Source organism: Xyrauchen texanus, chromosome 42 (genome assembly GCF_025860055.1).
Source record: "Xyrauchen texanus isolate HMW12.3.18 chromosome 42, RBS_HiC_50CHRs, whole genome shotgun sequence".
In the NCBI taxonomy this organism is placed as follows: domain Eukaryota; kingdom Metazoa; phylum Chordata; class Actinopteri; order Cypriniformes; family Catostomidae; genus Xyrauchen; species Xyrauchen texanus.
Genome location: NC_068317.1, coordinates 24,651,878 through 24,666,239, shown reverse-complemented (window position 1 = coordinate 24,666,239; position 14,362 = coordinate 24,651,878). Strand labels below are relative to the sequence as shown.

The following is a 14,362-nucleotide window of genomic DNA, read 5'->3' as shown; positions in this document are numbered from 1 at the left end:
ATACTTTCTGAATGCAATGTATGCCTATCTTCATGTATATCTTTATCAACCAAAACTTTAAAAAATATGTTTTGCTTATTTTCCTAAAGGAAAAAAAAAAAACTATATTATGATATATACCGTTACACAATATAAAATTACTTGCACCATGATTTAGAATTTTGGTCATATCGCCCACCCCTAGTTTTGACCAGTGTAAGAATATTTCCATTAAGGAAAATTGGAATTCATTTTCAGGGGCATCTTTTTCTAACCATAACTCAGTCTGTTTCATCTTTTTATATCAAGTTCTTAAATAACATAAATGAATTTCACTTCAGATTCATAAATTATCAAACTGATTAATTAGATGGAAATATATTTTTCTATATTTTTTTAGATTTTGGGGGCATTTTTTCCCCATTAATTTCTGACCCTGTTTAGACCCATTTTTAATATATAATAGTAGTCTTCTAGCTGGGCCTTTTAACTTGTTGACAGTACCAGCATTATTCTGAGGTAACTATGGTGTATATGTCTATATAGGGCCTATATATATATATATATATAGTAAACATTTCACCCACCATAACCAGAGCAGTGAACTTCTCTGCTGTGTGTTGTTAGACTGTTCTTTTTGAGGTCTGTTATGAAGATTGAACAGATTTGGAGAGGATGGTTTGAACATGTGGTTAATGTGATTGTGGCATGTGAGAATGGGATCGCTTACCATTTCTTACACTAAACATTTTGCCATATTTGAGGTTCAGTTTAAATGGCCATTTGATCGAACAGAGAAGTGGACTCATTCATTTCATTCCTGTTTCGGATTTGTAGGTTTCTAAAAGTGTCTAATCCTTTTTAAACAAGCTTTATCCTTGTCCTACTTTGTTCTTGTGTAAAGCTTTCATTGTTTGTGTCATTTTATTGGAATTATAAAGAAATCTGGAACTTGTTTAAAAAATGGCCATTTAAATTGAACCAAAAGTGCAAAAATGTTGTTTTCTCTGAAAATCGCAAACAGATTGAACACTAATGATTAATGTTTGTTTGTTAGATCTTTGTTATAATTAATGAGTGGGGGTTTTTGTGCTTTGGAAACTGCTAATCGGATAAGACCAGCCCTCATACTTATAGCTTGAAAAAGCCTCAAAGTTGATTTAAAGGTAAAGTTACATATTACTTTTTTTTTTTTCTTCCATGCTCTGCAAAGGACATGTTATGAATGTTAGGAACCAACAGGCTCAGTCATCATTTACATTCATTAAATTGTAAAAAGATTCAGTTACATTGAATGGTGACTAATAGAGGATATTAGTGCCTAACATTTGGGTTTGGAACAACATAAGAGTGAGTAAATGACCAAATTTATATTATATGGGTGAAATAACCCATTCAATATAGAGATTGACATGTTGGACCTTTTATATATTTTTTGTTACTGTAAGTACAGTACATTTCAGTGTAAGAGGGCTGATCTTTTCCCCAAGATCTTACTTGCAGGAAGTGAAAGGGACAAATTTGTCCTGGAACAGAGTTTATATTGATGGGATCTTTATTGGGTGTGTGTGCGTGAGGTTCAGAGCGATGTGGCCCTGGTGGGCTTGGATGTGCATTACTGTACTATGTGCATTTCAGGACTGGGAGGCAGAAAGTCATGACTGGTACTGCTTTGAGTGTCATCTACCTGGTGACGTGATGGAGTGTGATGGCTGTTTCCGTGTTTACCACCTCCGGTGTGTGTCTGAAGACCACCGGCCACAGGACACCACCTCCCACTGGCAGTGCGGCATCTGCAGGGTGGGTATCGAAAGACCATTATAAAATGGATAGTTCCGATTCTAATCTCTGATTGGAGGAATCCTGTTCAAAGCTTTTGCAGAGTTGAGAATATACACTAGTCTAACCTGTGACCACACATCAGTTGAATTCTATATCAATAGACCAAGTTGCTGTGTTGCTTGGCAATCAACAGTTAAGCAAATGAACTGTTAATTGGTGAAAAATGTCTGTTCTGATTATTATTGGCATATTGCTTTATTTGAAGAAATATTTGAAGGTGATGTTATATTTTTATGTTAAAATACTTTCTCCTTTCCCAGCTTGTTATGCAGAGACAGCTAAAAGTAAGCCATTTGAATGTTGATTTACCTGAAAGTTGTATGCAATTGGGAAATAAGTTTGGTGAAACCTGTTTGAAAACATTATTACAATTTCTGAATTCTGTTTGGTGCCCCTAGTTGTGCAGAAATAAAACAGTTCACCTTAAAAGACAAAAATGAAAGAATTATGCTTTGATTTGTTTTCTGGTGGACTTTTAAACCTTAAAATGCAATTTGTGAAGATAAATATGTGGATATTGATTCATTTGTTTCTTGGGGTGATGTTTACAGGGCAGTAAAAGGAAGAATTTGAACAAGCAGGAAATGACAACATACCTAAAGTTCATTCTTGGCCGCATGAAGGAAAGGGTTGGTTTCACAGTTTTGTTTCACACCTTTCATGTAGAAATAACGGTTTTCCTCTCACTTGCATCTTCCATTCAGATGGAAAAGCATTAACTTTAAGTGGATTTTCTCTTCTCTCAGGCTGTTGACCTACACAAGAGAGGCAAAGAGTCCAAGCAGCCCGTGTACAGAAGACTCATCCACACACCTCTGGATGTGGAAAAAATACAAGAGGTATATGAACAACCCACCACGTATGGAACCAGTTTAAGGACACAACAGCAAACATGCAGTGTGAATAGATGTCTGATTCATGAACAAATTACTTATGAGCCAGTTCTTTTATTTAGAGAATCAAAAACACTTATGAATCAGTCAGAGTTGTTACTTAATCTGAGTAAATTACTGAAGACAAGTCATTACATTTGTCATTGACTTGAAATGAGCCAAGACCAGGTATGATGCAAATTTAAGGCTTGTGAGACTTTAAGGAATAGTTCAGCCAAAAATGAAAATTCTCTCATCATTTACTCACTCTCTTGTCATCCCAGATGTTTATGACTTTCTTTCTTCTTCAGAACACAAATAATGATTTTTAGAAGAATATTTCAGCTCTGTAGGTCCATAAAATGCAAGTGAATGGGGGCCAATTTTCTGAAACTCCAAAAAACACACAGCCATCATAAAGTAATCCATTCGACTCCAGTGGATTAATTCATGTAATCTGAAGCGAAATGCAAGGTGTGTGTGTGTGTGTGTGTGTGTAAGAAATGGATCAATATCTAAAACGTATTTTTACAAAAAAATTCACGAGGATCAAGGTCAAGCACGTTGGCAAGTTCAAGTGAGAACTTACTCATGGAAGCAGTGTTGTTTACAACAGAGGATCATAGAGAATCATACATAGATGCCTCATTCGGCTGGTTTGGATACATCAACTGCGGTGCCATCTTGGAACGATGAACAAGGAGAGCCGTTTGACCACTTCATAAACTCCTTTTGTATCAGAAAAGTACCGCAGTCCAAAGAAACAGCTGCTAAAATGGATCTACGTATGAGTATCTATGCAGAGGAGGTTTACACGCTTCATACGAGAGGCATTTTGAACTCCACCCTTGTTCAATGTACAAACGTCAAGCTGTCCAGAAGCAAACATTTTTATAAAAAAAAGTTTTGAATATTGATCTATTTCTTACAGACACCTAGTGTTTAGCTTCAGAAGACATTAATTTGACCACTGGAATGTTTCAAAAATTTTACACCCATTCACTTTATTTTTTATTTATGTGTTTGCATTATATGGACCTACAGAGCTGAGATATTCTACTTAAAATCTTAATTTGTGTTCTGCTGAAGAAAGACAGTCATACACATCTGGGATGGCGTGAGGGTGAGTAAATGATGAGAGAATTATCATTTTTGTGTGAATTATTCCTTTTTCAGTTTTCAGCTACATTACGATTACATGTCATCAAAAGTCTGGTGAGTAAAAACAAACATTTGCTAGCCATTGGCGATTCTTTCTGCAGAGGGTTGGCAACAGGAAGTGGTGTAATGTTACTGTGATAAACCCTCTGGTCTTTGGTTTCATGAAAAAAAAAATTATCAGAAGGAAATAATGAGGTTATTAGCATTTTAAAAATTAAGTTTTCACTCCGAAACAATTTAAAGTTACCTTATAGTTTAGATTATGTTCTGCAAAAATAATATTACATTTTTCATTTCTGGAACCATTTCTAGTCCCTATTCAAAAGTACTAAAATAATAATTAATGGAACTGTTAATGAGACAGGAGTTGTTAAGTGGAATCAGTTCCCATCCATAGCACAAACTCAACTCATCAGCATTGACTTGTTCTCTGTGATTGCTTTCTTCTGTTTCATAGAACATCTCAGAGGGAAAATATAAGAGTTTTGAGGAGTTCAGGGCTGATGCGCAGCTTATAGTTCACAACACAGCCATTCTGCATGGAGGTGAGGCAGATTGAAACACAGTTATTGATATGATTTATGAAACAGCATGCAGACACTTCAAGTGTCAACTTGACCGATTTCACATTCTCTGTCAACAGTAAACAGTGATCAGACTGAAATTGCCAGACTCCTCTATAACGACACATGCCATGAGGTCAGACTATGCAAATAGTTCAACATTTTAAACTTGTTTAATGCATTTGAAAAACATGCTTAAGACTTTTGCTCTCTGGGTTGGAAAACATTCTAATGCTAACGTATGGAAGTTATTGTGCTATTTTAAACAGAAAGAAAGGAATGAATTGAAAAATAATAGTGCACATTTTTTTTCTCCAGCTAAACGAGTTACTGTTGTGCAGAAACTGCTTCTATCTCTCAAACGCACGACCCGAAAACTGGTTCTGTTTTGCATGTGTAAGCATAGGCATACACACTCATTCATACACTTTTGGTGTGACATTGTGAATGTAATTAATTAAAATATGTTTTTCTTTGTGCTCAGAATCCGAATCACGAGCTGGTGTGGGCCAGGATGAAGGGTTTTGGTTACTGGCCTGCCAAGGTGATGCAGAGGGAGGGTAACCAGGTGGATGTTCGGTTCTTTGGTCACCAGCACCAAAGGTGAGGCCCAGGTTATGCTACGTCTAAGAGAACAATAGGTAGTTTACAAAAAACATTGACATGAAGTAGGGCTGCATGATTATGACAAAAATCATAATTGTGAATTATTGCCCTTGATATTGTAATGTCGATTAAAAGATTAAATGACTGTGACATCACAAAGTAGGTACTGTGACACATGTTTTTTTTCAGAGTAGCAGATTTCAAAGTTGGAAATGAGATGTGCTCCAGGTTCTTTTAAGTATTACATTCTGTAATGACGTTTGTTAACGTTAGGCCTAATAAAACGTATTTTAAAGGGACATCTGTGGCATGGAAGAAATATATGTAGCTTTCTGAACTATTGACAAAACCAGTTTTTAACTTTATTCAGTATGCCTGTGTGACCAGTAACAGGTTGATAAAAACACATTCCTACATGTTTAACACACCTCTAAAACCTGAAAAGTGGCATAAAATCAAAAACTACTATCAGACATGCAATATGTGTCTTTACCTCTTAAATTATTGGTCCACGTGCAGTAAATAATATTACAAAATGTATATTCAAACTTAACAGATGATTTAAATTCTCAACAGACATGTGTGTGATTGGTCAGAATACTCAACTGGCCACTGCCATTTCATTGCTCATCAGACATGTCTGTGATTGGTCAGAATACTCAACTGGCCATTGCTGCTTCATTGCTCAACAGACATGTGTGTGATTGGTTAGAATATTGCAAAAACACATTGTAAATAGAAACCATTGGTGCAACAGGAGCAGACTTAAGGTGCGGTCACGCTAGGTTTTCAGCACACAATTTTTGCACAACGGACCAGGATATGATGTCACGTGGGAGGGCTTCTGGTGTAAATAAATAATACATCACAAATAAACAATATTATATTTGAAATGTTAAAATATATTGTCTACTCCCTTTCCTGCAACAATAAAACATAGCTTTAAAAAAGTATTCGTTGAATTGAGCCAAGAGGTCAGGGTGAGATATTTTGCAGTCAGCATAAACATCATCTATATGACTCCAGCAGTTAAATTAATGTCTTCTAAAGCGTCATGATTGCTTTTGGTGCAAATAATTATCAGTATTTAAGTACTTTTTTAACTCTTAAACAATCGCTTCTGGTCAGCAGCGGTGTGCTCATGTGATGTAATCGTGTTAGCACGGGAGACACGCGAGAACTGCCACATGTGTGACACACCTGGAAGAGCAGCACACTTTACAACTGACTAGGAGGAATGCTGTACAGAAACTTGGTTGGTTTTGGTTTATCTGAATTTGTATCTGTTTCTTTACTCATAATGGTGCTTTAGTCTGCTTATCCTGGATATCTCAACCGAGAGGAGAACGTGAGATAAAGTCGAATACGTCACACGAAGACTGTGTGAACTCAGCACTCTCATGAAGCTTAACGGAAGCGATGATTTATTGTTAAAAGGTATTAAAATATGAATATGTTTCACACCAAAAGTGATCGCAGCGCTTTAGAAGACATTAATTTAAGTAAAATTGAAGGACCTACTGAGCTATGATATTTTTCTAGTTTTCTTTAAATGTGTTCTGCTGAAGAAAGAAATTCATACACACATGGGGATATCATAAGGGTGAGTAAATGTAAAGAGAATTTTTGTTTTTGGGTGAACCATCCCTTTAAAGGTTGAAAAATATGTTTGAAATTATTGATTAAGCTGTGTACATTTCCATGTATTCAAGGGGCAAGGGAAATATTTTAATACATTTTACTTGATGGTTACACCACTTGACATCGATTTTGTTTTTGTTGAATAAAATGTAAACCAATATGGACACAAATTGCATTGGTACAATTTCATTGCATTGTTTTTTAAACAAGATTTTTAATAGGATTTCTCATTTTTATCTTGTCGGACAACCCATATATTTAAAGCCACATCCTGAACTAAACAGGATTTTCAGTGGCAAACTAGTTTTGACTCCTAGCTTAATCCTAAACTATGTGTAAATTATCTGGGGAAACCGGTTTGTAAAGCAGCCTTGTGTCTGTTTTGCTGCAGGGCATGGATTCCCTCCGACAACATCCAGGAGATCTCTGTGAGTGTGCAGCAGCTGCAGGTGAAGCGGAGCGCCGGGTGGAAGAAGGCCTGTGATGAGCTGGAGCTCCACCAGCGATTCCTGAGGGAAGGACGCACCTGGAAGGGCAAGGCTGAAGAGAAGCACGAACAGTTAGAGAGGCACGACAGACAGGAAGAGAGACAGGAGGAGGCGGAGTCCAGCATCTCCTCCACATCCAATGAGCAGGTGAGCGCTCTGCTGCTCTCTAGTGATGTTTTATTTGATGAGGATTGTAATTATAGGGTTGATTTAATGGGTTTATTGCTGGATGAAAGGGAATTTGCTAATTTCTTTTATGTCGTAATTATGTAGGGTTGAATATTATGGATCTTAGTTGTTATATTAATGCCAATTAATCACAGAGGAATGTTGAAATGGCTTTTGCCACATTTCAGATTAATTGGGTGAATCTACTACTACAGCATAAAGCCTCTCAAGTTGTCATAATTTTATTTATGAGAGTGATTATAAAATCATTCATTAAATGCACCCAAACAGATGTGATTTACACACTTCTATTTTGTATTGTGGTGCTGTTAATGTTGTTTGCTTGTGATTAATTGCTTGAGTCTGTATTCTTCCTAATTTGAAAGTTGCTTTGGATAAAAGCATTTGCTAAAATGAATAAATTTAAAGCTACAAGTGCATAATACAGTGTGTAATTTATGCAGTCTGTTTGTTTGAGTGGCTCAACTGGGTCTGACGAAACATTTGTTCAACAAATGACTCAAATTACATTTTTCGACAATTAACTTTTGTGCTTTCTACAGTCGAAAGTCAACCAAGAGCCCAAAGCGAAAAAGAGCCGCCGTTCACAAGTCACTGAGCCCAAAGAAGAGGTTGGTAATGCATCGTGGTTTATCTAATGAGAAATGTTATATGGACTTTGTCGCCTTTACCATGCTTTTCTTTTAGGAACCTGAGCCTGAGATGGAGGCCGTCAGCTCCAGTCAAGAGATCCCAACAGCTGTTCCCCACCAGCCAGAGCGGATGTCCGTCTCCACCCAGACCAAGAAATCTTCCTCGCCTTCCTCCTCTTCCTCATCAGCCCCCCGCATGGTACCCCGAGGCACACAGACAGTCAATGAGGGCAACTGTCAAAACATGTGCCATGACAAATACAACAAGATCTTCAGTGACGTTAAAGAAATGATGAAGGCCGAGAACAAACGGGAGACCGAACGTGTTCTGAAAGAGGCTTTAGACAAGGTGAGAACATTCACAAATTGTTTTATTTTGTTTATCCTCGTTTTTCCCCCCAGTATTGGAATGCTCAATTTCCACTACTTAGTAGGTCCTCGAGGTGGCGGGGTTACTCACCTCAATCCGGGTGGTGGAGATCAATCCGCGCATCTTATCACGTGGCTCGTTAAGCATGACACCAAGGAGACTCAGCATGTGGAGGCTCATGCTACTCTCCGTGATCCACGCACAACTTACCACGCGCCACATTGAGAGCGAGAACCACTAATCGCGACTACGAGGAGGTTACCCCATGTGACTGTACCCTCCCTAGCAACCGGGCCAATTTGGTTGCTTGGGAGACCTGGCTGGAGTCACAGTACACCATGGATTCGAACTTGTGACTCCAGAGGTGGTAGTCAGCTTCAATCCTTGCTGAGCTATCCAGGCCCCACCATTTTGAATTGGTCTCTGTTTCCCTCTTGTTGCAAGGATAACATACATTCAGCAATTTCAAGAGATCATTTATTTGCATGTTATCAATCTGTGTTTGTACAGAATAAAAGAGTCAGTCATATTACTGCAAACTGGGGATGGTTACAGTGAGAACAATTGCATTGTCATAGTCACGACAACTCTGGTATGTGCTCGTTCTTACAGTTGCGAGGGGAGATGGAGGAGGAGAAGAGGCAGGCAGTGAGCAAAGCGGTGTCCGGCACACAGGCTGAGATGGAGAGAAAGTGTAAACAGGTGAAGGAGAAGTGCAAAGAGGAGCTCATGGAGGAGATGAAAAAGATGGTGGCTCAGCATAAACAACTGATTTCACAGACCAAGAAGAAGCAGTGGGTGAGTGATTGTTTATAGTGCCTCAGGAAGTGTTAAATCTGACCAAAGATCAATAGCATTGATAAGCTGTTTAGAACCACACAGACACTCTTACCATTCACGATGGAAATGAGCGAATCTATTAAAAAAAACTGCCTGTGTAAAAGGTGAAAAAAATGTCCAGGTCATATTTAACACCAAAATTAAAAATTAAAAAATGCATTTTGCAAAAATAAAATTAAGCCTATTTTCAAGAACATTAATTTATTTTAATGTTTTTTGCATTGTGACATTATTTTCATGACATTTAAGCACATTTCTACCTCAGTTGTCTGTAAAAGATGATCGTTATTACTGTAATAACAACTAGATACAGAAGGTAAACTTTGTCAAGAAAAACTCTCAACTAATTAAAAGGCAAGAAAACAAGACAAAGAAAGAAATAATGGCAAGAAAACTGAAAGAGAGAGAGAGTTAAAGCAGAATAAAGGACTTTTTTTTTTTTTTTCATTTGGAGTTTGAAATGTCTTGACCTATTTTAACATTCTGTTAACGTCTTTGTAGATTTGGGGGATTTCTGATGGCCCACTGTATGAAAACCATATTTCTGATCAGTTAGAAAACACAACGTAACCTGAGTCAGAACATTTTGAAGGTCTGTGCCAAGATTGATGGATGCAGCTTTAAAGCTCTAGAAGTTACAGTCAGATAGTCTGGTATTGGTTTAAGGATTTTGAAAAAAACCCTAAAACATTTCCTTTGAACGACTGATAATTTTGATGTGTGTGTGTGTTTGTGTGTGTTTTTACAATTGGGTTTCATAAATAAAATGTACTTCATTGACATGTTAATAACATCAGAATGCAAAAAAATCTAAATGCTACTAAAAAATAGACTTATGTTTATAGGTGAAATGTAACCCCAAATATTTCTTTGTGAGATTAGTCTTCCAGTCTGAAGTAAAAATGTGGCTTTTCTGTTAAACATTGCTTTTCCTCCAAGCAGCTTCATAAGCTGACTTGTGATCAGGTTTGGGGTCTTTTTCTCTTCATAGATTAAAATTTTTCTCAGATGTGCCCAACGTGCTGTTGTATTAACATACTATTAATACGTGCTACCTGTTGCTAGGAGATGAGAAATATGATAATTCTCTAGCATATTGCTCACCTGAGCATTGTCACCTGAATTAATATCTTTGTCAATATTATGATGTGGATTGTGTAATGTACGTTGTGTTATTCCTGTTCAAATTAATAGAATTTGATTGTTTTATCAATCAATTGTATAGTTGTGTTATGCAATATAAGAGGCGTACACACAGGAGGCGTTTTTGCGTTCTGCCTGTGCTGTGCTAAATTGCTGGTCTATGAAGAGACATCTATCTTATGGATGTCTTTGACTGTTGCATCAGATTTTTTTTCACCCCCTTTAGTTAGTTTGTAATCAGTGCCCATTTTAAAACAATGGACTAGTCACAGGCCAAATACTTTTTTAAGAATTTAACCTTTTTTTCTTGTCCTTTTTTCCTTAACTTATTGCATTTTGGTTTGGACTTTTATGATATCCCAAACTTTTAATAAAGAATTGTTATACAGTAGCCTAATATTTTTCTATATTTCTTATTACAAGCCAAAAAAACATGAATGTTTACATGGAATTTTAGCAAACAAGTTTGTGTAAACTGTGCTACGCACTCTTCTTGGCAAAATCAGGCTAACTCTTATATGTATGCCTCCTTTTCAAAGTCTTAGCATCGCAGTATTTCTTTATGTTGACATTGTATTATGCATTTCAGTGTTATAACTGTGAAGAGGAGGCTATGTACCACTGCTGCTGGAACACGTCGTACTGCTCCATCAAATGTCAGCAGGAGCATTGGCACGCCGACCACAAACGTACCTGTCGTCGGAAGAGATGAGCTGCGCTGACTACGCCAACCCTCTCGACTCCACCCATCCACAAGCCACGCTATTGGATAGATCTATCTTAAATGCTCACCACCTTGCCCCTGCTGATGGATTCCTGATTTTAAGGAAGCATTCTAAACCCCAGCTCCCTAGAACACTTTTACTGGGGCATTTTACTGAGTTGCGGTGAACGCTAACGGGGCAGTGAGTGCGGGATTTCATGATCCTCCTGGAAATGGTTTTATGTTTTGGTTTTAATGGTATGACTGCATATTCTTTTTGTTTTTAACCATTTTATTTGCTGTACAATGGAAAACATACAGACTAGCTGAAATGTGAAGTACTAGTACTCTTTTTAAACCTGACTTAATCACGAGCTATGTAGATATTACTTTTTTAATGAGCAAATCATGTCGTCCGCCGCCTACATTTGAGTGAAGTTGGTGCCTACTCGATTGTAGGTTTTTATCAAGTGGTTGTAATGTGTCAATATTTTGGGAACAGGGTTTAAAGATGGCAAGTCACGTCTGTCTGAATGATACAATCTTCCATTAATAAATATGCACATTTCAAGGTTTTTCAATTTGTAATGAGAAAACTAAATTATGTGCTAATTTTTGGTCCATTTCTGTAGCTTAAGTGTACTACATCTTTGCCAAGTGTGATCTTTGGTGAGGTTTATACATTACATTTGTAACTCCTCCCAGTTTTAGTGTGAGCATATTTGCTTGTACAGCATTGTGAAAAAGTATTTGCCCCCAGCCTGTTTTTGTGTATGTCTCCATACTAAATTGCTTCAAAGATTCAAACAAAATCTAACATAAAACAAAGGCAATCTGTTTAAACACAACATACAGTTTTTAAATGATAATGTTATTTATTGAAGCAAAAAGGTTATCCAATACCAACTGGGCCTGTGTGAAAAAGGTTTTGCCCCGTAGTTACTAAATCCCCAAATCTATGCCGTTGCATTCATAATGGGGTTCAGCTGGACTAGACATACCTAGGCCCGATTACTGCCAGCCCTGTTCAATCAAATCTACACCTAAATAGAACGTTTTCAGTGGCATGAAGTTGGCTAAAATGTCTCATCCAGTAACACACTATACCAAGGTCAAAAGAAATTCCAGAAACTATGAGGAAAAAAAGGTGATTGAAGTACATCAATCTGGGAAGGGTTACAAAGCTATTACAAAAGCTCTGGGACTCCAAAGAACCAAAGTGAGAGCCATTATCTCCAAATGGAGAAAACTTGGCACAGTAGTGAACCTTCCCAGAAGCGGCCGACCTTCCAAAACTCCTCCAAGAGCACAGCGATGACTCATCTAGGAAGTCACAAAAAAAGGCAATGACAACATCCATGGAACTACAGGCCTCTCGCGCATCAATAAAGGTCATTGTTCATGACTCAACTATCAGAAAAGACACTGGTCAAAAATGGCGTCCATGGAAGAGTGGCGAGGTGAAAACCACTGCTAACCCAGAAGTACCTTAAGGCTCCCCAAACACAGAATTCCACAAAAGGGTGGTAGTGTGATGGTGTGGGGATGCTTTGCTGCTTCAGGGCTTTCTCTATCAGAAAATCCTAAAGGAGAATGTCAGGTCATCAGTCTGAGAGTTGAAGCTCAAGCGCAACTGGATTATGCAGCAAGATGACCCAAAGCATAGGAGTAAGTCCGCCTCTGAGTGGCTTAAAAAAAGCTAAATTAAAGTTTTGGAGTGGCCGAGTCAAAGTCCTGACTTGAACCATATTGAGATGCTGTGGCAGGACCTTAAACAGGCAGTTCATGCTTGAAAACCCTCCAATGTGGCTGAACTAAAGCAGTTCTGCAAAGAAGAGTGGGCCAAAATTCCACCACCGTGTTGTGAAAGACTGATCTCCAGTTATCGGAAGCGATAACTATGCTGCTAAAGGTGGCACAACCAGCTAGTAAGTTTAAAGGGGCAGTTAGTTTTTCACAAGGGTGATTTAGGCATTGGATTCCTTTTTTGCTTCAACTAATATATATATATATATTTGAATACTTTATTTTGTGTATACTCCTCCGGTTGCTTTTGTTTTAAGGTATAACTCGTTTGAAGATCTAAAACAATTTAGTATGAAAAATAAACAAAAATCTGAAATCTTTTTATAGCACTGTGTGGAGCACTACCACCAAGTCCTTCCAGACAGAAAGAACATTATTTGTTTATTCCAGATGTCAATATCCCTTTTGATTGCAATGAAGAACTAAGACTGTACAGAGATCAGAGAAAATTAAACAATCAGAAATTAACTAAGGGGTTACCCAGGGTTTTATTATAGAGAATGACCATTCGTGGCATTCTTCTGCACTTTGTGACCTGAGGGAAGAGTTAAAGGGATAATTCACCCAATAACAAATTGACTAAATTTCTTCTTTGGAACACAAATGATCCCCAAATGCGTCATGTTATTAAAGTCAAATGGGTTTGGAACAACACGAGGTCAAGTTAAAGATGCCAGAATATTCCTTTTGGGTGAACTGTCCCTTTAAATCGTTAAAATACTTTTTGCAATAACAAATTTTTTAGAACAAATGACGTAATGACTCTATCTATAGAGTTTTTGAGGAGGTGATTTGTCTATTTAGAAAAGAAGAACCAATCACCTGAATGATATAAGCGACATGAGGTACTTTAATGTATTTTGAAGTTCTACAAGCGTTATAAATAATTATCCCCCCAACCCAACCGTTGCACTACATGTAAATATGTATTTGCCGCCAACCGTGACTGATGACGTCTGCATATGTACATTTCATGAACACATTAACTATGTATTTGATAAAACGTCGATCTGTAAAGGAAAAAAAAAAACAATTGTGACAAGACGGTAATATGTTCCATTCCAGTGTGCATGAAAGGTTGTATGTACCTTATTTTTGCCTCTTCGATAATCTCCATTCTTGCGTGTCATCGGTGACACAGTACGTCTACTTTTGATTTTCTAGTGTAATTCGAAACCACTTTGTAATTGCAAGTTAACCCTTTTTTAAAATGTATTTTTTAACTTATATTTATGCGGACAGAGTAATGACTACTGAGAATTTCCGACACCCGGCAATACGAACACCTGTCATTCATGGTCATACCAATTAAAGTGGTGTAAACGTTTCCGCCCTCTGACGTCACTGATGTCCCTCTTGCATTACATTATGTAACAGTACAGTGTATAAATAAACATATCAAACGGTGGTAGTTTTGCATTTTTTCTCTCTCTTGTGAACATGTATTCAAAGGAATATTATGTGTTAAATACAAGTTAAGCTCTAGTGACTGCATCTGTTGTGAGCTGTCGTTGCCAACGAAAATAA

At 37.4% G+C, this 14,362-nt stretch overlaps 1 protein-coding gene across 6 annotated transcripts in view; it reads left to right on the top strand.

Moving 5' to 3' along the window:
- LOC127635370 (zinc finger MYND domain-containing protein 11-like) overlaps positions 1 to 14,263 on the top strand; it is a 29,893-nt gene extending 15,630 nt beyond the window's left edge. For 3 of the 6 annotated variants that reach the window (XM_052115359.1, XM_052115357.1, XM_052115356.1), the window contains 13 exons: positions 1,618 to 1,779; positions 2,082 to 2,105; positions 2,373 to 2,450; positions 2,568 to 2,660; positions 4,312 to 4,399; positions 4,498 to 4,553; positions 4,736 to 4,813; positions 4,902 to 5,020; positions 7,056 to 7,299; positions 7,884 to 7,952; positions 8,029 to 8,322; positions 8,956 to 9,141; positions 10,916 to 14,263. In XM_052115359.1, coding sequence (XP_051971319.1) covers positions 1,618 to 1,779; positions 2,082 to 2,105; positions 2,373 to 2,450; positions 2,568 to 2,660; positions 4,312 to 4,399; positions 4,498 to 4,553; positions 4,736 to 4,813; positions 4,902 to 5,020; positions 7,056 to 7,299; positions 7,884 to 7,952; positions 8,029 to 8,322; positions 8,956 to 9,141; positions 10,916 to 11,038 — 1,614 coding nt within the window. In that variant the 3' untranslated portion in view covers positions 11,039 to 14,263. The remainder of the gene's footprint in view (positions 1 to 1,617; positions 1,780 to 2,081; positions 2,106 to 2,372; positions 2,451 to 2,567; positions 2,661 to 4,311; positions 4,400 to 4,497; positions 4,554 to 4,735; positions 4,814 to 4,901; positions 5,021 to 7,055; positions 7,300 to 7,883; positions 7,953 to 8,028; positions 8,323 to 8,955; positions 9,142 to 10,915) is intronic. The other 3 variants (XM_052115360.1, XM_052115358.1, XM_052115361.1) reach the window with 1 other exon arrangement.
- The last annotated feature ends 99 nt before the right edge of the window (positions 14,264 to 14,362 follow it).